Source organism: Peromyscus eremicus, chromosome 8b (genome assembly GCF_949786415.1).
Source record: "Peromyscus eremicus chromosome 8b, PerEre_H2_v1, whole genome shotgun sequence".
Taxonomy (NCBI): Eukaryota; Metazoa; Chordata; class Mammalia; order Rodentia; family Cricetidae; genus Peromyscus; species Peromyscus eremicus.
The window spans coordinates 24,026,907-24,052,281 of NC_081424.1; the positions used below are offsets into that span (position 1 = coordinate 24,026,907).

At 35.3% G+C, this 25,375-nt stretch overlaps 1 protein-coding gene across 1 annotated transcript in view; it reads right to left on the reverse strand.

Moving 5' to 3' along the window:
- Trdn (triadin) overlaps window positions 1-25,375 on the reverse strand; it is a 319,941-nt gene that overhangs the window by 189,914 nt on the left and 104,652 nt on the right. Inside the window, exons 11-13 of the mRNA XM_059272972.1 lie at window positions 19,028-19,036; window positions 8,426-8,479; window positions 7,396-7,455 (exon numbers count right to left, since the gene is read on the reverse strand). Of these exons, the coding sequence (XP_059128955.1) occupies window positions 7,396-7,455; window positions 8,426-8,479; window positions 19,028-19,036 (123 nt within the window). The remainder of the gene's footprint in view (window positions 1-7,395; window positions 7,456-8,425; window positions 8,480-19,027; window positions 19,037-25,375) is intronic.

The following is a 25,375-nucleotide window of genomic DNA, read 5'->3' on the forward strand; positions in this document are numbered from 1 at the left end:
AAAAATTGTTCTCCTTTTATGTAAGGAAAAAAAGTGGTTTTTTTAAACTGTACATGGCTACATATGAAAGATGTTATGTCTTTTTTGGTACGTATAAAATATCAGGGAAGTTTCTTTTAATTACATGTAAATATCTATGTAGTTCTGATATCTTTTAACTCAAATATCTAGAAAAAGTCCTGTTATAACGGTTCTAAAGCAAACAGATGCTACTATAACATCTGCTGTGAAGAAACTTTAATGGTATGTTCAAAGCAATACATCTCTGCAAAGAAGTCTTTGCAATTTCTCAAGGACAAAAGCAGAACTAACAGAAGAAATCAAATAGAAAATTTTTTTGTCTTGTGCAAAATTTAGTAATTCACTCCAGAAAGAAATTTAAAATAGTCTATGGAAATGGATATTAATGCATTTCTTAAAATAACACCGGCACTAGGAGCTCTTTACTGGAGTAATTATTTCTATCATCATTTCAGTACTACAAAGTACTTTTTGTAGTATTAAAATTAATTTTTTCATACAACATATTCTGACAGTGATTTTCACCTCCCCTGACTCCTACCAAACCCCCCTCCACTTCCTCACCTACCCAAATACACACCCTTCCTTTCTCTCTTTCACTGAAGAAAAATAATAGGTATCTAAAATAATAATAATTACTAATAATAAGACAAAATTAAAAACAAGCCAGAATAGGTAAAAACAAACAAACAAACAGGAAAAAAGAGCCAAAGAAAAATCACATACAGAGACTGAGACACATACCCTTGCACGCATGGAAAAACCCATAAAATCAAAATCAGAAATCATAATACATAAGCAAAAGATCTGTAAGGTTAAAAAAATGCCCCTGACAAAGCATTATGAAATAAAAAATTTTCAAAAATCCCACTGAGATCACTTTATGGTGGCCACCTACTGCTGTACGTGAAGCCTGCCCCTAAGTGTGGTGTGTATACCCTGTGAGACATTGTTGAAAAAAACTATGTTTTCCTTCGTGAGTGGTTATCAGCTGAAGATCGCTTCTGAGGTAGGCATGGGAGATTGTGTCCACTTCCCTTTTCAACACTGGGATTCCATCTGGCTTAGACCTGTGCCGGCCCAGTGCATGCTGCCACAGTCTCCGTGAGTTCACGTGAACTTCAGCCTTGTTTCAAGGCCTTGTTTCTTTTGGTGTCTTCTATCCTTGACTGGCCCTTAGCATGTTCTTGTCTCCTCTACAGAGTTCTCTGAGCCCTGACAGGTGGGATTTGATGGATACATCCTACTGAGGACTGAACGGGCATTCCAAAGTCTCTCACTTCTGGTGCATCCCTTTCTGAAATACCTCTAATGCTGTGCACTTTGCTTTGCTTTTCATCTTTCTGCTGGTTCCTTCCAGCTCCTTTTGCTTTAATTCTCACTATTAAGACCTAGACTTCATTCCAGATACTATCTCCTTTTCTTTTGACATCCTTATTCTGGGATAATCTTATCTATCCCTAAGGCATTAATACAATTGATATAGATTACTGTATTTAAAATAGCATTGATAACCTTATATTATACTTTTAATGAAATTTAGAAACCTGCATATATACCTGAATATTTTGACTGTTCATATAGACCACATCATACACAAATGTCATAGTCACAATGTCATTCACTGATGCACAAATCAATGGCTAGATCATTTTAAAGCGTCAGATCCCAATGTAAATGTCTCTCAGGATATGGTTCAGTGGTAGACCACAAATTTACAGATGCATGAGGTCCTGCCATCTGAACCTCATAACCACAAAAAAAGTAAAATAAGGTAAAAATCAATGGCCTCTTAGAGGGGCTTGTTCTAACAACCCCATTTATTTTGTGTCCAAAACTCCATCAGGTATTTTCCACCATCACCCCTCACGTAGTTCCTCTACCATTCTCACTCTAAGTTGAATTCATAGAAATGTGTCATCTGACTACGCGTCCTAACAAAGTGTAAGCTGCACTAGGGTGGGCCCTCGTCCTGCTCACCCACCTCTCCATGCAAACAATCTCTGTAAGAAAGCACATGTGTGTGTGGCTGAGTTCATTTCCTTATGTTTCTCTAATAGCTTATTTCAGAAAAAAATCAGGGTTTTTTTGGTGTCTCTCTTTCAATGTCAACTTCTGTCAGATAATTCAAATGTATATTCAAATATATATATATATATATATATATATATATATATATATATATATATATATACACATACATACATACATATATCATTTTATACCACTAACATCTATCAGCTATTTTATCAAAGTTATTTCACAACTAATAAGTTTATAGATCTAGAGAGTTACAATAAATTTAGTCTTAAAATGTTTTTTAATAGACAACACAAAAAGCAGCCCACCAGAGACAAGTGGGAATAATCATGAGCCTAGGAAATAGGAACTAGTCAGGCTGTTTAGAGACAGGGACCTTGATTCAAGTCCTTGGCCACACACTAGCAATGTCCTTGGTTCTGTTCTAGCAAAGGCCAGAAATGCCAGAAATATTGGGGAGGGGGTTCTGGATTCCTGTTAAGTTTCTTTTTTTTCACAGAGCAAAAACCACAGTTACCTAGAAGCTATACATAAAGGTGTAAATGAAACTCCAAAACAGATGCTTGGAGCAGAAAGGTACATAGACACCTAAGGGGTGTGACAACCACATTGACTAGGTCACATCCCAAGCATCAAGCCAGAAAAGGCTTACTAACCTCTAGACAATGACCTTTGATGGCAAACTTATTTTTTAATTTTTATGTTTTCTTTCTTTATCAAGAAATTTTTTATTCATTTTACACACCAACCACAGAACCCCCTCTCATCCCTCCTTCTAAGGTAAGGCCTCCCATGGGGAGTCAGCAAAGGCTAGTCCTTTCAGTTGAGGCAGGTCCAAGGCCCTCCCCGCGGCATCAAGGCTGTTCAGGGTGTCATTTTATTTTATGTGTATGAGTGGTTTGTCTCCATGTGTGTTTGTGCACTATATGCTAGCCTGGTGCCTTTATGGATCAAAAAAAGATGCCAAAATCCCTGGACCTGAAGTTATGGATGGTTGTGAGCCACCATGTGGGGCTGGGAACTGAACCTTGGTCCTCTGCAAGAATATCTAGTGTTCTTAATCACTTAGCCAGTTTCTTTCCCTGACAATTCATTTACTACTGGGACCCTCTCTTGCTATATTGGTACTGTCTACTTCTTTCCTCTTAAGATTCCACATACAAATCTGATATAAACTATAGTCTATTCTCCCACTGTCTGTGAATTTCATTATTTGAGTTCGTGAAACAAAGTTTAAGAGCAACATATACTGAACATATATTGAAATCTGTCTTGTGAGCATTAACTTGCCATATTTGATTTTGTTCATCGACTGAATTATCAGTTTCTAGTTGGAGAGAGAACAAAACGATGTGTGGTCACTATATAATCCAGGTCTTCAGGAAATATTTTTGGACAAGGACAAGAAACTACGAATGTCCTGGGCTCTACCTAGATTTTTATCTCCTCAATCATTTCTGAAAGTGTCATTACTATGAACCCTTGGGACAGCCTCTTTTTCCTGCATTCTTCTCTACTAAGATGTGGGGGAAAACTGAATGTCACAAATAAATTGGGGAACCATTTGCAGCTATACTTAATATTAGAATCTTACTGTATCCCCCTAGCCAGCTGCATGAAACAGTGAGCAGAAACAGATCCACAAACCAGATGAATGACTCGGCAAATAACAGCATCAGTAAGTCTCTGTCTTTCTCAAAGAGTCCAGTCTCTAGCCTGGACAGTGCTTAAGAGTCAGTGGTGCTGACTCAAGCTGTTTCCTGACCTAATGTCTGACAACTCAGAAGCAAACTCTTGATTGAAATTCTTCACATCCTCCTGGAAATCACGTACAGTGTAGATCCTTTGTGGAATATCTTCCACTTGACTGTGTGGATTAATGTGACTGCATAATGAAACTCACCCAAAGTTCAGGAAAAGGGTTTATTAGCTTTAATTTCCTGTGTTGTTTTCTTTTTTCTTTTTATAGTATTTCTTCAAATGGGAATGCATCTTCTAACCATTAAAATATATCCTGGTTTGTTTTTATTTTACACAATTTTGAAGGAGATTTTTTTTTACATGTGTAATGCAAGGTATCTACTATAGTTAACTTTAGTTTGCAATTACTGAGTTTCAACTGCTACTGAAAAATGAGCTGATAACTTTGCATCTTAAGAACCACCACTTGCATATTCCCCCAAAATGGACGACTGGTAAAGTCCACGGAATTTAAGCCTTGGGTTGTTTCTGTCTGCATAATAAACGAAAGGCAACAAGGTAGAGTAGTGCATCATAAATAAACCTGCATATTATGAAGCATGTAAGTCATGTGAAAGTTAATTTACTGAATTTATATTCTGTAAACCATAATACTAATCATGCATTCAGTAAGCACCTAAGCCTGGCTTCTGTCTCCTTAATTTGCTACTCTTTTTAGCTACCATAGTTATATTCCTTGCCATATTTTCTTCACTATTTCAGGAATAAATGACATATGCACTTAGAATTATTAAGGTGGATTTTCAACTTAATTAGTTTGAGAAGCACATGGGAGATTAATGAGTATCTGGGTGTTTCTGTTATAGTATTTCCAGAAAAAAATTAACTGAAAAAGGAAAACTTGCTGTGAATGTGGGTGACACTATCCCACAGGGCTGGATCAAGTTAAAGAGAAGAGAGCTAGCTACCACACTCATTTTTCTCCTAGGTGTTTCCTAGTTTCAATGGGTTACACAGTTCTGGTATGTCTGGCCTTAGTCCATGGTGGACTGAAACCTCTGAAAACATACACCAAAATCATACCATCCGTTCTTCTTTATGTCAGATGTATATTACAGCTATGAAAAAAAAAAAGAAAATGAAGAGTGCCATCTACTTAAAAATTTGTTATTCTTCATTTTTTCATAGCCCTATAGTATTTCTACCATGGTAAGAATCCTAAGACCAAATGTTGCAAAACTATATTCAAATAATGAAATTTTTGAAACTATTACCAAATTCTACAAGGAAACATTAATTCAGAAAGTAATTAAACTCTTTCTCTCTCTCCTTACACACATACAACCTCTATATATACCATAAAAATTAGTATTTGAGTGGTAAGGACTTTTAAACACAATATCAAATAATATAAATTTCCAATAAAGTTGGATAAATTTACAAGACTCAATGATATTTTTGTGATCAAAATAAAAAAATGAGTCTTAAACAGAAACATGGTTTCAAAAAGGCAAATGTATTTTACAATTCCATCTCACTAGCCCTTCTTACGTGTGCTGAGCAGTGGCTGGTTTTGTTTCTGCATCAATAGTCCCGGCCTTGCAGAAAGAGAAATTGCCACAGACAGTTGTTCCCAGCAATAAACAACTTCACCTTGATATGACTGTGACACCAAAGTCATAAGTCTTCACATCATGGAGTTTCAGATTTTCTCCTGACTCTCTTGTACACACACATAACTTGGCTGTCAGTTCCAAAGTTTAACTAAATCCAAACAAGACACACACAAAAGAGAGACAGACTGTCAGACATACATACATACATACATGCACACACACACACACACACACACACACACACGATACCCCAACTCTTGAGTTTCATCTGGTTTTCCTGGACAAATTCTTTCAGGATTGCAGCCCAAGAGCTTATACAAAACTGATAACCAGGGAACAGCACCTCATCTATCTGTACCATCCGATCTTGCAGCTGTCCATTGGCCTAATCAATCAGTTTCTTGGTATTATCATATAATCAAGACCTCACTTCCTTTTATGTCAATATACATGTCAATAGAAAGTTAAGTTTAAACAAAAAATTAAAGTGAATTCAAGGAATACAATAAACTCTATAACAATGCTCCCTCAGTAAAGGTATTCAGTTTGCAGTCATTGGCAGTCAACTCCCAGACTCATTGAAGACCTGCTTTGTCTTCCTGCTTGTTTTGTAAGCCATATGCAACCCTTGGTGTTATACATTTCACCTTGTTTTATACTATTGTAGGAAGAACACCTTGTCATTCCTATTTTCTATTCACAACAGTTATTATTTAGTTGTCATACCATGGTCTCCTTTTTTAGGTTCCTTCACTACCACCTCTTCCTCCCACATAAGTTCTTATTCCTACTCCTCCTGAGCCTGGATGGGTTCAACTACTACTGTCCTGTCCAGTTTGCTCTCCCCTGATTATGTCCCATCTTGACACCCTCTTTGGCTGCCTCCTCAGTTAAACATAACGGCTGCCTACATTTTGAGAGAACTGCTTTCAGTTTATTGTTATCCCAGGAAGATCTAGAAGTCTCATATAGTTTACATTATTAATAGCTGGGAAGAATTTGGTTTTTACTCCATTGCTTAAACCCTGGGATGTTTGCATTTTAATGAATCATGATTCCTACATAACTCAACAGGATGGAGTAGGTCTAAGCAGAATTTCAACCATCCCTGACACAGGGAGAGGAAATATGTTGGATGAAAATATTTATCACTAAACTATAATCCTTGAGACGATAACATTCCATGTATATGTAGGTCCTACATGAATAGAAGCCAGTGCTTAAGTTTTTACAAACATAAAATCAAAACTACAAGCAGAAATCTAAGCTGTAAAATGGTTGTCATGGATTTCTTAATGAAGACCTTTACTCTCTCCTCGGCTTCCTGTTTGCACAGTGATACCGTTGTGCTCAAGTAGATTCTGTGACTTCACCATCTTCACCAAGATGGTGAGCAACTTGACTGGCTTTAGATAGATCCTTTATCTTAGCTGCTTATTTTAATTTACCTTGAATAACTACTTCACACAGTCAGGTATTATAAATCATTTATCTGTCTCCATTGGGTACAAATCTTTGTAAAGTCCACTTCCATGTTTACCACCCAGGGCTACCCTCTTCTCACAAATGTGAGAGGCACCTCTTTGAAATATAAGCAAAAAGAAAGACAGTGCCCACATCTCGTACTTTCTGTGGGAGAGTAGATTAACCTTCTCCAGCATGCTACTTCAACTTGTTAGTTGCTGCTTTCCATGAACATATAAGCAAGTTTATTTTTCTTTGAGTGAGGCTAGTATACATCCGTGGAAGTCAGTCCTCCATTTGGGCTCTTGCCCACACTCCTGCTTTCCTTTTTCAGCAGAGTTAAATTTCAAATAGAGTTTTGACCACTCCCACATATTGCAGTAGCCTTGAGTAATTATCTTAATGTGTATTTAACTTTTGATCACATTTTATATTGGCAGACTACATTTGGATAGATGTGAGTACCTATATCCAAGCCATGTACGAATGCACCAAGATCATTCATGAACTAAATCTCTGAAGACAATGGAAGGAAGCAGAGGAAGAGTAATACCTTTGCTTTTCACATCAGTGCTGGGTTCCTTCTCACTTTTCTTTTTGGCTTCTCCTTTTTCTGCTGGTAAAGTAAGAACGTTATAAGCCTCTAACTAATTCATTCATGCATGTTTCAGAGTACACATGACTATCATTAAGGCACCAGTTTACTTTGCAGAGAGAATTGTAAGTCCAAGCCATAAGTCCTGACACAAATGGGCATACTAGTCCCCCCCAAACACACTCTGAGCTTAGGTGTGCTATCTATCTGTGAAGGAGCATAATTTGATAAGGAGAACAGTTCTTTAACAAAGTTAGAAACATTAAATACATTATTAATTACTGTAGAATTACTGAATAGTTTCCCGAAATATAGTAAAAGGAATAGATTGAGTGTGACCTGAACTATCTGGTCATGGAAGTATATTAGAAATTTTTAACTCTCTGAAAATCATTTGATATTATCAGATAAATAGTAGCAAACAAGTATAGAGAAAAGAAAAGAAGAAGAAGAAGAAGAAGAAGAAGAAGAAGAAGAAGAAGAAGAAGAAGAAGAAGAAGAATGGTCTAGCAAACTATTCCATGAATTCTTCCCACTGTTTAAATAATTTGACCTCTTGATGGTTGCTTTTAATAAAATTGAATGAATTCAATAATAATCTTCATTACACACATGTATACACACTCTATATAATGAGCAGTCACTCCAAAAAAATGAAAAGAAAAATATCACATTTTTAACAAATGTGTTTAGGACCAGGCAATGCGGTGCAGCCTTGAAATTTCAGGTCCCTGAGGCAGAGGGATCATGAGTTCCAGACCAGGCTGAACTAAACAGAAAAATCTTATTTTTAAATGAATATGTAAATAAAGGGTTTTAAATATTTTCTTCAATTCTAATTTTATTTTGGAATATTTGAAAAATCCTGAGTGTTTTCAATGACAATGACATTCAAGTGAAACTATTTCTTAGAAAACAGTAACTTTGCCAGTCATGCTACAAATTACTACTATTTGATTTAGGTTTTAGATAGCTTTTCTGTTCTTACCTTTCTTTTTTGTTTCAGAAGTAACTTTCTTCTCTGCTTTCTTTGCCTCCTCTTCTTTTTCTGGAGAAGAAATTGAAACCATCCCATTAAAGAAACTCAGTTGAAAGGATTGCTGCTGACCAGGTTATGCCTCAAGACACTTTGGGACTCCCCAACAAGCCTCAAGCTGATACCAACTCTTCCCCATTTTAAAAATAAGAGTAGCCGGGCGGTGGTGGCGCATGCCTTTAGTCCCAGCACTCAGGAGGCAGAGCCAGGCAGATCTCTGTGAGTTCGAGGCCAGCCTGGTCTCCAAAGCAAGTTCCAAGAAAGGCGCAAAGCTACACAGAGAAACCCTGTCTCGATAAACCAAAAATAAATAAATAAATAAATAAATAAATAAATAAATAAAATTTAAAAAAAAAATAAAAATAAGAGTAACCCCATCAAAGCTAGACAGTGTCATCAAGCATCTTTCACAGTGTCTTGCTGAACTCTAGGTAAATTTCTTATTTTACTCATATACTTATTTTATTAAAAATAATATGTAAGACCAATGGTTCTCAGCCTGTTGTGACCTTTTGGGGGATCAAATGACCCTTTCTCAGGGGTTGTCCAAGACTATCAAAAACCAGATAGTCAGTCACATTACAATTCACAAAAGTAGCAAAATTATAGTTATGAAGTAGCAATGAAAATGATTTTATGGTTGGGGGTCACCACAACATGAAGAATTGTTTTAAAGGGTTGCAGCATTAGGAAAGTTGAGAACCACTGTGTTAGGCCATTCTGAGGTATTTTTTTTCTCTCAGCACTGGCTCTTGTCAACAGATATTTAGAGCTGATGACATCTGCGTGGCAGGGTGGCAAGGATATTACCTTCACTACCCTTTCTGAGCAGTTGCACAATCCAGAGTGCTCAGCTGCATGAGGTTGTAGTAAGTCTAAATGCCACGCAAAATTACGTGTGGTTCCATTAAATTGCCATGCAAAATGATGTCCATTAAGATTCCTGGAAGATGCCTGTTTCAGATATCTGAAGATGCTTCGATGTGACTGGGACCAAGAAGAAATATCAAGGGCTGCCCACCTATAGCTGGGACTTCCTGGGGGCATTTTTCTGGTAAGTCTAGTCATTTCAAATCACAAAACCAAGTGCTTGCATCTGGTTGCTGAAATGAAATAGTCTGTGATTTTTCAGGCTTGAAGATTGCTTAACATTGCAAACTGATTTTTACCTTCAATTGGTAGAATTACTTATCATATATTCGAAATAGCTTTCTCTTTGTCATTTGTCCGTCATTTTCAGGAACTGAAGTGGTCTAAGTTTTTCATTAGTCAGAACTATCATGAGATTTTTTTTTACCATGCTGAGTGAGGATATCCAATGTGCAATTCTAAGATGAATGCTTAAGTTGTCTAAGAACTACGTCTAATTAAATACAGGAATTAATTCATCCCCTCAGGTACAGAGCTTTGTTACCTACAAGATCAAAGCTAACACTTTGTTTTAGTGTTGGAAGCATAATTTATAAAGAGCCCCTTTCCACGGCTCCCCGAGATAATCTAGCCTTGCAAGGAGACACATTCACACTTTGTCTAAACGTGTCTACGGAGTACTTCTGCAGCTTGTTCAATCTGAAGGAGAAAGTTGAGAAGGTAAATTTTTATCATTCCAGAGTTAGAGATAAAGCAATTAAAATTCACCTTGCCTTTTCCACAAGGCTTAGGCATAAGCAAAGTATATTTAAAATTTTAAATAAAGATATTTTAAAGTATTATTACATTTGGTTTCTTCTCTGGGAGAAACTGTATGCGGCAGGGCATTTCCCATATTGCTAAGTTAATAAAAAAAATACCAAGTAATTGAAAAGGCATTTGCTAAATATTATCATCTGATATCATGAGTCAGAAAAGAGGCCAATTAAATATAAGGACTTGCAAATATTTCTAAGACCATACTAATAATGCCACAGCTACCATATGATCACAAGTCAGTACCTGAATCTACATTTCCTACTGTGGATGAATAAATATTTCATTAGAAAGTCTGCACCAATTAGTCAATGGTGCACTGAGCTTCACAGTTGAAGAAGATGTTTGAGGCCGTGAGGTGTAAGCTGTTCTTTTCAAGTTTTTAAAAGAGAATGTTCTTGTGCAATGAATCCCATGCTTTGAATTGATATAGCTGGGATTTTATTATGGCAGTAGAGTATTCTTGCCTAAGTTCAGATTGAATTAATGTTTCCATTATACACCCTGCCTGTGATTATAGCCATATACATTGAGACTCATGAATAAGAGTAGAAGTCCACAAAAGGTAGGTATAAATAATGTACTTTAATAATGTTTTTATGAATTAGACCTTTAAGCTATCATTATGGGACTTACTGTATTCATGGGGAATTTCATATAAAACGTCAGCTTTCAATGATTCCTGCATTTCTCAGGCACTGTTGTTTGTGTTTCATAGGTGATCAGTAGCAAAGATATAAAATTTTTCATTTATAAAAGACACAGGAATTTAATTATGTCTTACTGGGGCATAAAAATAACCTATGTTTCTTTTATGAAGACTCTCCTTATTCAGACATTTTCTTCCTCAACATTCAACAATTCCCTTCCCATGTGACTATGCATTCACACAGACATTTCTCCTAGTCTTGTCTCCTAATGTGTTTATTGTTTTGTTTGCAACAGCCAGAGAAGGGTTACAGCCTTTAATGATATTAGTTTTCAAACAGTTAGCAATTACTCGTATGTGTAAGAGATAGACATGTCAGCACATTGTCTTTCTCTGACCAAATGGTCCTAAGCCTTGAAGTGACGGTTCCGTCTGGCCAAGATCATGGGAAAGGCTGTCGTTGGGAAGAGAGATCCTTGTTACCACTTGAGGCTCTGAGCCAACAAAAATATTATTAGCTTCTGCATAAATGAACGTCAGATGAAAGAAAAATTAAAAGACTTACTTATCACTCCCTCAACCCTTACTTACAATAAGCTTTTCTCTTCATTTTAAATGTTTATATGCCTTCCCAAAGCCAGAACACATACAATGGTTAATTATACTTGTAAAGGTTTCTAATATGCTGGTTTCTAGCAAAAGAAAGAAGTGAATGCAAATAGTTTCAGTTGTGTCTTCTGTTTTGTTATTCTTCCCCAAGTCTTTCAGTACAGAGATTTGCATGAACTCGACATGACAGTGGAATGTTTTTCATCACTGCAAGGCCTGGATTAGGATATTTTTGCTTCCAGTCAAATCAGGTCCCACTCCTTCCATGACACCCTGTTCCACCTTGTCACTGTCACCTTGTTTCTCTGGAGTGGTAGAGATTGGCCTGCAACCCAGTTCATGGCATGACCATGGAAAACAGCATAAAAGGAGATGAGCTCAATCACATGAGCAGTTATTAGACTTTACCATTGTTATCTCCAGGGTGTAGGATAAGAAAGAATGCACACTGTCCTTGGTCTTAATTCTGTTCTTGACCTTTCCTGGTTGTATAATATTGGACATGTGCTTTGAAAAACTAAATTTCACGTAACTAACAAGCTGTTTTGCTGTGAGGATTGGAGATAATTGAACTAAAATATCTGGAACAAAGTAGCTATTAAAAGTACAATGAAAATAATGACCAACATTTGATAAATAATAGAAATGTGAGTACATATAATCTTTAGTATTTTTCTAGGTGTGAGTTTTATTGATTTCTGTAAGTACAAATTATCTATCTTTCTGCATTCAAGAAGTGTGTGTCTCTAAAATAGTTCTTCCTGAGAAACCTCAGGGAAAAAATATACACACATAGAAGCATATCTGTTTACAGCATAGCTGTGATGTGATAAAGAAGAAAACTTCTGGCTGTCATTTGGTTATGGTTTGTTAGTTACCATTTACAGAAGGATGAACTGAAATTTAGTGTCTCAAACAGATGCCCAACATCACGCAAATAGAAAAGGTCAAGAAGAGAATTTAGATCAATGACTCCCATGCTTTATTATCCCAAACCCCCATACCCTGTGGATAAAACAATGGGGAAAAGTCTTATAATTGCTCAATGTCTAACGCAACTGTTGAGTACATTGTAGTCCTTCCATCTTTAACGGTAAATTACAGGGAAATGACTTGGAATGTATTTAAATTTATCATTACTTAATTCCTAACTTCAAATGAAATTCACACAATCTTTCACATATTAATCAGTTTTACTAGAAATAGATTACATTAAAAATCTTTAAAGTTGTAAGTAGCCATTATATACTGTCTGTATTTCACAAAGCTTTTCAGCAAGAGAGGTGCTTAAGATATATAATGTTTTCTGGGCAGTGGTCGCTCATGCTTTTAATACCATCACTTGGGTGGAAGAGAAAGGCAGACCTTGTGAGTGCAAGGCCAGCCTGGTCTACAGAGTGAGTTCTAGATCATCTAGGGCTACACACAGACAAACCCAGTCTGGAAATAAAAAAGGATATATAATGTTATATGGTGATGATAAGAATTAGAAAAAAGAGACATAATATCCTACTTTGCTTTGATGTTGATGTCATAGAAACCATGTCTAAAGACAAATTGGGAAAGGGAAGGATTTATTTGTCCACCTGCCTAGGGATCATACCACCCACATTATGTTGGGCCCTTCTACATCAATCTATAATCCACAAATCGCCCCATAGACATTCCTATAGGCCATTTGACTGAGTCAGTTCTTCAACTGAGAGTGCCTTTTCCAAGATGCATCAGTTTGACAACTTAAACTATTACATTTGTTTTAGCAGATTAAGGAATCTGAAGGTGTGACAAAGCATTGTTTTCATTAGGGTTAATCATGGGTAAATCATTCTTCATGGCGATAGTAAAAAACAAAACAAAAAACAACTATAGAAAATAAAAGCTAGGAGTGTTTGGGCTATTTTTCAAGAAGAAGAAACACACTTGCCAAGACTTTGAAACTGAAGCATGCTAGATACATAGAAAACATGGTGAAGGATTACATACAGGCAGAGTGCAAGATTGGGGGCAGGGTTCTACTGGGGCCCATCGTGTGGAATACTGTGGCTTATGCGACAATATTTCTTCTCACAGTAGCATAGGAGACTACTAGGATACATTAAGCATATAAGTTCCATGTTTAGGTGATAGCATGGGGGAGCTTTGCTTCTGGGTGGTGTCAAGTACCCCCACTGGATTATGTGATGAGATGATAAGGAAGTTAGAGAAAAAATCAGTGCAAATGTTCTTTTGTTGTTGTACACCATTAATTTTTTCCTTTGAATTTTAACTGGGGCTTTTCAAAGAAGGAAATGTATGACATAATGAGAGACATTACTTTGCAATGCAATTTTTACTCTGACAGCAAGGGTCTTTAGATTGAGGACTTCACTGGAGTTATCTGCCATAACTGAGCTGGCCTTTTAGAACCCAAATCCATTTTCTTTGCCTTCAATTTTCTTCAGTAATGGGTGAATTATCCATGGAAAGCAGTTCCCATTATTAACAAGTAACTACCAAACTGTAATTCCTTAACAATTTCCAATGGCTACTCAGAGACTTTTAGCTCTGCCATTTAGTCATTGAAATGAATAAATACTTATTTAGTCTTATGCTAAAGCAGCTGCAAGGATCAGGAATTTTAAGAAAACTTTGACTCCTGATGGGAGAAGCAAAGTGAGAAGAGAAAGTTCACAATGGCATTACAGTCTTTGAGAGAAAAGGGCAGAGGTTCAGCCCAGGAAGGCAGAGAGAGGAAAACCAGCTATACCTGAGGGAAACTCTCTGCCTGAGGCTAGATGCTGCGTGGAACCCTGCTATGGCTGGTGTATTTCAAGCCTTACAGCTCACACAGCTGCAGTATTGAAGTTATGCAGTGATATCTTGTGACTATATCTATAAGCTGGGAACTCCAGGTTTCATGAAGTAAATATCCTAAAGGACTCTGCTTCTTTGTAGTTTAAAGCTAATTTTGCTCATGGTACCATATTATATTTTTTCTGTGAGCCTCAAGTGTACTGGGATAAAAGGGGTCTCAATTAATTACATATTTTATGATTAAAGAAAAGTTTTAAAATGTTATAATTTGGGTTAAAGCCATTATAAGCTCAAGATGATAGGAAACTTCACTAATACGAAAAGGACATGAGCTTGGATACGTTAGAATATACTTAATTGATAGGTAAATGTGTGTACACCTATAGCTAGTAAGAATATGGGCTCAAGAAGGGTTACATAAAATTTCAAATTGTATGTAAATGACAGAACATGGATATAGATTTAAGGAAAAACACAAACTACCTTCTGCACCCTGTAATATTGAAAGTGAAAATTTTCACTGTACTTGCACACTTGCTGGGGCAAAGACAGGGGAAAAAGTGTTATCTCACACTTCCTTCATTGTCTAACCAGTACTTTTTATTCAATCCCAGTGAAAAATATTTGACCTAATAAGTTGTATTTTCTATAACTGAGTTTTTAATACAAAAAAAGAGTTCAAAAGGAAGAATAATTTAATGCATTTTAAATCACAAAATGTCTGTATCAATTAAACTTAATGTTTAAAATGAACAGTTTTCCCCCGATTCTTTCAAAAAATATAGAGGACTTTTAAGAAAACTGATTGTATTAATATTGAGTGTGTTACAATTATAAGGATGAAAGTTGCCACATCTGTTTTCTTATTTTGTTTTGTTTTGTTTTCATTTTCTAAACAAAGATGAGCCAATGATAGAAAATGGGTGAAGGGCAGTGAGAGAGATACTTTACCTTTCACTTTTCCACTAAGGTCTTAAAATGTCAAAAGAAAAATGCTCAATTAAACTTTGCTAGACTCGTCTAAAGCAAGCAGCTGTAAATCCACATGCATTTATCTTATCAAGCAACTCTATAAAGCACAGTTGTTCCTTTTTATTGTTTCACAACGCTGTTATACTGAGACTCTCTTTTAAACAATTTAAGTTTTATGCAGATTCATTACTTCTTCAAGATGTTGTGCTGTAAACATTGACAAAGCATTTTCTTCATGGGGATAAGGAAACCATAAATGCAAGATGCTTTTCTAACAGCTTTTCATTTTCAGCATCATATCTCCTAAATGAGATTACTTTTTCTGTGTTTTCCTTATTGTTCTACATTTGCCAGTAATTGGAAGTGGACTGTGAATGTCCTTCATTATGTTTGAAATGTCAAGAATACTTAAATGCATTAAAAAAAATCGAACTTTTTCTTCTCATCACTAAAGTATTGCTATTCAGAGTACAAGTTGGTTATAACTAATAGTCAAAATTCACATTAGAATACTATTTCAAAGATATTGTCATTTTTATAATAGACCTCTGAGAAATTTCAATTTGATTTACTAAAATACATCAGAGATACTCAATCGTTATTTTCCAATATGACATGACTTTAGAATATTTATGAGAATGGTTTAAGGTTTAATTGAAGCCTTTCAATTTTAAAAAATATGTTTAATGGATATTAATTCTTAAAGTGGAATTAAATGCCTATCATAAGAATTCAATTTTTCATGTTGCAATGGTTTTAGTATGCCAAATTCAACTTCATTTTAACTTATGAACTACATATATTTCATCATCTCCTATAGAGTATACTAAAGTAGGATTATATATTTGTACCATATCTTAAGGTTTATTCCTGTAGCATCGCACACCCCACTTAATTGAAATGTCCCATATTTTTCACTGTGTAAACAGTTCCAAGATACTTTATTGCATTTGACCAGAACAGAAAAAGTTACAAAGGTGTGGCTACTTTTCTCATTGATTATCAAGGAAGAATAACAGCATTTACCATCAGCTTGCATAATAGGGGAAAACATTTATATTAAACCAATACAAAAGTAAACACATGCTTTGATTTTCTATTGTACATGTAAACAAGAACTTTAAAAGAATCCATTTCCTTCTTCATAAAAACAATTATGAGCAAAATTTGTTAGCCCCAATGATTCTAAACAGAATTCTACAATAAGAAACTGATAGAAAATCATATTCATTCTGTTATAAAAACTACCTGTCCTATCTTTTTTTCTTTTTTTTTTTTTTTTTTGGCTATGACAAAACATTAACCAAAGCTAACTTAGGGAGAAAAGGGCTTTATTTCATCTTATAATTTCTAGGTCACAGTCTATTCTGAGGTAAGTCAGGCCGGGAACTCAAGCCAGGAACCTGGAGTCTGGACCTAAAGAAGAGACCATGGAAGAATGTTGCTTACTCACTTGTTCATTATGCCTTTCTCAGATTTGTTTGTTTGTTTGTTTGTTTGTTTGTTTCATTTTTCTATGGTCCAGGCCCCATGCACTACTCACAATGGGATGGGCCCTCACACATACATCATCAATGAAGAACACAACCCATGGGCACGTCTACAGGCCAATGTGATGGAAGCAATTCATCAGTTGAGGTTCCCTCTTCCTAAGTGACTCTAGTTTGTGTCATGTTGACAAAAACCTGACCAAAACACCATCTCATCTTTAACTTTCTCTTTGGTCATTTTTATAGCGCAAAATGCAGAGGGGAAAAATGAAAACTAATACTCAATATCATAAATAAAAAGCAATGGATGAGCATTTAGAATATTGGTTCCAAGCCGGGCAGTGGTGGGGCACGCCTTTAATCCCAGGCGGATCTCTGTGAGTTCGAGGCCAGCCTAGTCTCCAAAGTGAGTTCCAGGAAAGGCGCAAAGCTACACAGAGAAACACTGTCTTGAAAAACCAAAAAAAAAAAAGAATATTTGTTCCAGTATTTGTTTGTTTCTTTTTGAGATTGTAATTGAAATACAGCATTTCTCCCTTCCCTTTTTTTCCTCCAAACCCCCCTGTACATTGCTCTTTACTGTCCTTCAAATCCACATCCTCTTCTTTAGTTCATTATAATCACATGCATAATTGTATTTGTGTATACCGGTTCTAACCTTAAGAAGGCTAAGTAGAAGAGACCATACTTCATAATCTTCATCTCTTCATCAGCTGCTTGGGTTGACTCTACATCTCATTTATTGTGAACATTGTCTCAGTAAACTTTAAAGTACATGTGACTCTTGATGATATTGATTTCATTTCATATATATATATATATATATACTTCTTTTCACATATACGTGTGTGTGTTCAGTAGTCAAATTGTTGGTTCATATAGTTAATATATAGTTGGTTCATATATTATAATTTTTAGAAGGAACACCTACACTTTCCACAACACTGTATTAATATAATTTCCCACCAACAGTATATAAAGGTTCCCTTTCTCATGGCCTCACTGTTACTTGTTATCATTTTTCTTTTAGATAAAAGCATTTACAGATGAACGAGTAGATGTCTAATTGTGGTTTTGATTTAAATTTCCATGGTGATTTGTGTGATGAGCATTTGCTACATAGCTGTTTGCCATTTGTTTATCTTACTTTGAGAAATGTGTGTTACCCATTTATAGTGTATTTTAGTGGATTTCTTTTTAGCTATTGCAATTCCTTACATATGATGGATATTAATCCTCCGTCACATGCATAGTTACAAGGCAGCCCCTTTTCTGTTTTAAAGGTTGTCTATATACTTGCTGATTGTTTAGTCTGTGTGCAGAACAAGCACCTCACTTGGATGTAATCCCGTTTTATTTTTGCTTTTACTTCCTGAACTTTTCTGGTTTCATCCAGAAAACCTTTGTATGTAACTCTTTTACTACCTCTTTCTAAATATTCTTCTTTTTTCAAAATACCAATGGAAGTTACTTCAGCCTATCTGTACCTCCCTTCCCCTTCTTTTGATCTTTTTTCACATCCTTCAGATTATATGCTTTTTTTTTTCTGGGAATTAAATCTTGCCTATTCAAATGTGAAGTAATTTTTATATGCTTACAAATAACATTCTGAGAACACAACATAAACAGAATTGACCAGAAAAAAATTAAAATATTGCCTAGAATTTAGAGTGGGAAAGAAAAAATCTGTGAATAGTTCATTACTCCACTATCAAAGTAGGCATTATTTTTAATCATCCATAAACATTTGAAAATGAAATCAAATGAATGTATAATTCAATTAACATGGCTGTGCCAATGTAATTTTCTTAGTTTTAGTAAGTAGACAATGGTTTTATGCCACTAATATCAGAGGAAGTTTGTTGAAATGTGTACAAAAATTTTCTGTGAATGTAAATTCATCACAAAATAAAGTTTAAAAGTATTAACTCCAAATATTGGAAGGATTATGTCTCAGAGAGATAACATGAATTTTCTTTGAGTGTTACTCATTATCATGCAGTTTGTTTCAGAGTGTAAGAGGCAAAAGTGTAATACATATAAAAGTTTCAATACAGAACAGACCTTCAAAATAATTTAGTTTAAAATCACCACCACGGCCATGGGAGTCACTGAGAAGTCAAGACATAGTAATCGGCTTTATGTTTGGACTTTCAGTTTAGTCCCAACTGTGCCCTCAAGCATATGTGTGAGAGGGAAAATTTGCACCCAATAACAGGTTATCATCATTTTGTATGAATGATGTCTACTTTATCTTTGTTCTATTCAACTCTGTAGCACCTGTAAATGTTGTAACTTTTATTTCCTTCACTTTATGCCATCCTCAGCTTTCTCTTTGTGTTTTATTTTTTTAACTTTCTTTTTCTCTATCTTCATTTCATTTAGTATTTTGGTGTTAGGTTTGAACCTAAGGCCTTGTGTGTATTAGGCAAATGTTGTCTTTTTGAGTTACATTCCTAATCCCTTCTCATATTGCCCTCTGATGATACAATGGTTAATTTGATGTATTATCTTAGCTAGATAAGATAACAAGCAATCTATCTATTTTATTTATTTTTTCAATCTAGCTATTTTAAGACAGTGATTTTGAATCAGGAAACTGGGTAAAATGAATCATCTCCATGATGTGGATGAATTGGGCCTCTGCCAGCTAATCGAAAGTTTTGAGAAAAATATCTAAAGCCTCTTGAATAGGAATTTCATTACCATACTCCTTTATACTCAGTGCTTTAACAAGTTTCCCTGAATACCTTGTCTGCCTACAAGTGCTAGAAACCTGGGAGTTGTAAGCAGTAATATTTTCAAGAAGCAACTCTTTAAAATTAATCTGTCTCAGGACAGATAGATTTATAGGTTGATGATAGATAGATAGATAGATAGATAGATAGACAGATAGATAGTTATATATGTACATTTCCACTAAGATTTTTGGTTCTGCTTTTCTCTGGAGAATCCAGATTAAGTCAACAGTTTTCCTCATATTTTCACACATTTCTTAGATGTAGTCTGTACTTAGAGGATACATATCCATGATTGACCTACTTTGTAGGTTTATTTGCAATTAAGCTTTATATGAGTGTTTTAGGGATAATTTTTCCTTGATTGATTGATAAATGGTCTTTGAAATGTCCTTCTATCTGGATAAAGAAATAGAGAATAACTCAACTAAGAGATTAACACTTTCTTAAAAACAAATGAAGAACAGAACCAGGCAGATCTCTGTGAGGTCAAGGCCAGCCTGATCTACAGAGCAAGATCCAGGACAGGCCCCAAAACTATATAGAAAAACTCTGTCTCAAAAAAAAAAAAACCAAAAAACCAACAACAACAATAAAAAGAAAAAAAAACAAAAACAAAAACCATAGGGCCTTGATCCTGTGAAGATGCAGGACAGCAATACAACATGTTCTCTAAAAGGATTTTGTCATAACATTTGATCTACCAACACTGTCATAGATCTGAGTTCTTCATAGCTCTCTTCAAAAAAAAATGTGCTTGAATTAAACTGATAATTCCACTATCAGTACCATCTTTCTTTCTCCACATTCCTATATTACACTATTACCCGTTGGAGGTGTTTATGTGGGTAAACTCAGCTCAACTTCCTGCCAAACACGCAGTAAAGACTTCTTATGCTTTCCAGGTCCAGTCTCCACAGTGACTTTTATATAAATGATACCTATCAACATCCAGGTCATCTGCATGTTGGTAGATCAGGACTCTGGGCAACATATCAAGAGATCTTAGTGAAAGGTCAGGTATGGTGATGCACACCTTTAATCCTTTAATCCCAGCACTCTAAGGGCACAGCCAGATAGATCTCTGTGAGTTGAGGTCAGCCTGGGCTACATAGTGAGTTCCAGGACAGCCAGGATTATACAGAGACCCTGTCTCAAAAACGAGAGAGAGAGAGAGAGAGAGAGAGAGAGAGAGAGAGAGAGAGAGAGAGAGAGAGAGCTCATATTTTAAAAAGGAGAAATAACTGGACATTTATTCCCCATTCTCTGCTTTACTGAAATTATTACATTTACCATTTGCAGTGTTGATAGTTAAGTTCCCTTACTGAAGGTCATAACATGCAGATGTTCAAATTTTGACTCTCTTTTCTTGTCACAAACTTTTCTGGTATTGTAAATATCTCCATTCCTCTGCCTCTTCAGGCTAAAGGTTGATAGGAGTTTCCAGTTTGAGCTATGCCTGGAATGCTCCACCGTAACTCTACTCAGACATTCATAAATATTTCATTCTCTAAGCTCATGAATTCACATATTTGAGTGACCCGGGCACAATGATACACTGAGCCAGATCAAAATTGATCTTACTACCTCTCAAAACCTATTCTCATGCCTAATGTCATTCATTTACCCAAGTCAGATAAGAGCTTTAGCAATCATATGGAGCCCTAACACTTAATTGCCATTCAGAGATAATGGGAAAAGCACGAGCCTTGTTAAGAGACACCTGGCCTCAAATTACAATTATGCCATTTTTAGATCTGTGCCATCGTAGGCAATTTCCTTGATTTCTCTGATCTTCCCCCTAAAATTATTGCATCATATTCAGTTCCTGGAATTGTTTTGACTGTAAATGTAACCCTTTTAGAATAAAAGTACATTTTCCCCTAGAGCAGTAGCCTTCTAAATGTCTCTTGTCTTCTAAACCCTCAAGACTATTTATCATCAATTCCTGTTTTCTAAAGCATTCTGGCCTAAAGTTGAATAAATCCCACATATCATAGAATTAATGGAATAAAACAGAGAATAAATTTGTGTTTTATTATTTTATAGTTTGTACTTCACAGGATGTATGTCACAGAAAACGTGAGGTGACCAAGTTCTTTGGTTTAATAGAATTGTAAATAAGGCATTGGTAGCTCCTCTAGAAGCTTGCCCTACAATGTATCCAATGGTAAATTATAATACTTTTTATATGATGCTCCTTTTCCCCCTGTATCTATATAACTCTAACCACTTATTCTTTCTAACCCAAATAGATCTTGCAGCACTATATATCCTGCCTTGTTCATAGCTTGCCTTCTCCCAACTCATGCAGCCTTTGTGATATATTCAACTCATTTTTCTATTTTATACATAATGGTTCATAGTTTTGTTCTGACAAAATCAACCTCTCTGTAGACATCGTTAACTGTGCTTTCACATCTCTAGTGGCTGTTATCACAAAGCAAAGCCCTGTAGACTTCAATCTGTTATTAAAACAGCTTATTACCAATCTATCTGCCTGGAGGAAAAAAAACAAAAAGAGAGAGAGAGAGAGATGTGGGTAGAAATGTCAAAATAGACACCAGGTTCCACTTAAGTCCAGCTTCCATAGTTCTGAAGTGAAGAAGTGAAGAGATGGAAGTCATTACATGTTAATTGTTCTGTCAAGATCATGCAAGTGATTACTACCTGAGCTGAGGTTGGGTTGTGTGATTCTGGTCTTCTCACTAGAGTTTCCTGATCTACATACAAATTACAAAAGTTATAATATTTTTACAATGATAACATCAAAATTAATACTAATTATATATCAAGGATTAATGTATTAAAGCTACTATTCAAATTGTGTACTTATAATGAGATACTTAAAAGTAGTTTAAGTATAATTTAACTTCTTCTTTCCACACATATGCTACAATAGAAATGCCCTGGTGATTTCACATTATATATCTGTTATTTGTTTAAGGATATCTTTCCATTCTTCACTGATCAATGATCAAAACTAGGGGTTTCAGAGAGTTGTGGTGAATTAGGTAAAAGAAGAAAGTAACTACAATTATTGATTAAAAATGAATGAGATCATATCTTGTAATTTCGCTTATTTGAAGATTTTAGGAAACAGTTTTTTCTAACACTGTTAGTGACTAGGGAGATGCCCGAATCTTCCAGAGAAAGTCTTCCTGGGAGAAATGGGTGGAAATGCTCACCAATATTTGAGAGTAAGAAGTTTTCCATGCTAAGTTGTAATACTACCTGGCATGTAATATTACAAAGTTATTCTGAGTGAGGAAAAGTGATTATTCTTATATCTCTATATAATTTGTGGGTAACTACAGTGACCATTTGAATCTATGGGCCTCTCTGCCCCTGTGAGAACAAAAAATTAATGTACTTTAAAAGATTATGGAAATTAATATTGTATTTAGGTCCATTTTAAAATTAGTGCTAGTTGAGAAATGTCAGGTATTAAATAAACATTGATAACAGTTGCCAAAATGATTTATTTATTTGATTACTAGGTAAGATCCCTTTAAAGCTATTGTAACCAATATTCCCAAGACCAATATTTTATAAAGAATCAAAGAATGCACATAATTTAATATGCATTTAGTTCCCTTTGTATTCAAATATTCAAAACAATAAAACTTTATTACAGCATACAAAGCATGTGCCAGAGAAAACACAGTAAACAATAAAAGCAATGTACAACTTCACGACACTAAATGAGTGGCCTGAGATAGGAAGTACAGTGATTTTCCTCTAACAAGTACCTGTTGCAAGAAACTCATTGTCAAAGTGTTATGAAAACACAAAGACTGTTTTTATAAAAAGAGCTTTATAGATATGTAGAGTTTTATCTGCAAGGTCGACAAGCTTTTAGGCTTCTATTGAAAAAGTTCTAAGTTGTTTCCAAACTCCTTGAGCGAAGGTAATAATCTAGTATCTCTAAAAAGGCACTATTTTAAAAACATTAACATTGTAACATGTTTACACTTCTACAATTTACACACATTCTACAGAACAAATGGTACACTTCAGTGCCATGTGCAAGATTTTCTTTTTCACACAAAGCCATTTTCTTTCAAGTTATTCTTAAGGAAGTTCCAGACCAAAATAGTGCATCAAGAGGACCGGCATAATCAGCTTCACTAAAAACAGCTTGATTAATACTAAATATGTCCTCGTTCCTAATCAATTATGTTAATGAAGTCATAGGCAGCACATCTGAAATGCCTGAAAAAGATGCTGAGCTCAGCCTGTCTGGATACCTTGTGCTTCTTAGGAGTTCTTTAGTGCTAGAAACCTCAATAAGAGGACCCTACCTCTGTGCACAAAAGTAGTTCCTATTTGCAAAAGGCCCACAGTCCCGAAATACTGTTATTTTATTCATATAAACATAATGTGGAATCTGGGATGAATTGTCAAATTAATCATTCTTCAATTGTGACAAAAGATGTATAGCATTCCATTGTAAAAATGACATATCAATTTCCAGGTGTCAAGGTGAAAGGCAAAACATTTGCTTCTTGGTTTTTTATGAACTTCTGCCAGGAGATCAATTAGAGCCAAACATGTAAAGAATCTTATTATCAAAGAATGCCTATGAAATCTTAATTATTTGATTAATGTTCAGATATTTAGAATTCAATGACATTTATGATGATACTAATATTTACAAGCTGTAGCTTGTCCTGTTAACATTAGGCATGGAGATGGCTGCTTGGCAGTTTGTGTAAATTATCCAAGTCACTTGAACTATTAAGTTACATATGTGAAAAAGAATATACATGTTATTTTTCTCCTTTATTTTATTTCTTGGGAGTTATGTTTTTGAGTTTTTGAAGATTTGTTCTAAGTCCCTTGTCTTCCTTTTATTTAAAGGTATACAATGATAGTTGAGATTTTCAAAGTTTGCTTGTTATTTAACTTCAGTATAAACTCTTAACTTACACCAAATGAAAAGCAAGCACAGAAAATGATGAAGATTAGAATTCATGTTGTTTCTAAAAAGAATAAAGGCAAAGCAATTGGCTTCTTAAAACCATTTAAGTAACCCTAATTGCATAAGGTAAACATTTACATTGTTTTAACTAAACTTAAAGCTTACCAAAGCTTGCTGCAAAATGAGTATATCATCATTTATGTCAAGGGTTTCATGCTGAAATACTGAGTCTCAATGTATCTATTAAGGATGGAGCCTTTTAGGAAGATGATTATGGTTGAATGAGTTCATGTGGGCTGAATCCTCATAGACCTGCCTCCACTATAGGAAGAGAGACATTAGAACATGACTCTTCTCTACATTTGGGACCAAGTACTGAGAGAGATGCTTAGAAGACGATCCTCTGAACCTGTCTGGGCTGAAACTCTAATCTTAGACTTCAAGCCTCCAGAATTATAGAAAAAATATTATTTAAGCTACCCAGTCTCCTGTGCCTTAGTAAGACTTTTCCTGGCTTTTCAGACAACATGGTTGATCAGGCCAATGTACACATCAATAGAAATGATCTTAACACATTTTTCACTCACAAAGAAGCAATGTCTGTAGTCAAGTTGAGGAGTTGGTATTAAGACATGGGAGTTAGTAGAGACCATAGTATCTTGTTCTAGCCAGAATATTCACACTGAAAAATAAGTATGTGGCAAAACAAAACACCTTGTAGCTGAAGGGAATAGGAAACAAGAGTTCGACACCTTTGACCAGATTTTTAGCATACACTAAACACTCTGGAATGTCCCTGAAGAGTGTGAGCAAGGTACTCATGAAATTTCTACTAAGACAGAGGTTCTATCACATGAAAGCATATTTTTGTTCCCTAGTTTGGGATTAATGTGATGTTCACTTACAGTTTGCTTAGGAATTTTTTTATAATTTAAAATCCATAATTCATTCAATTTGTTTAGCTAACCAAGCCAAAATATTTATATACTGTATAACAGGTTGTTGTAATTCATAAAGGACATGTGACACCTTCCCTGCTTT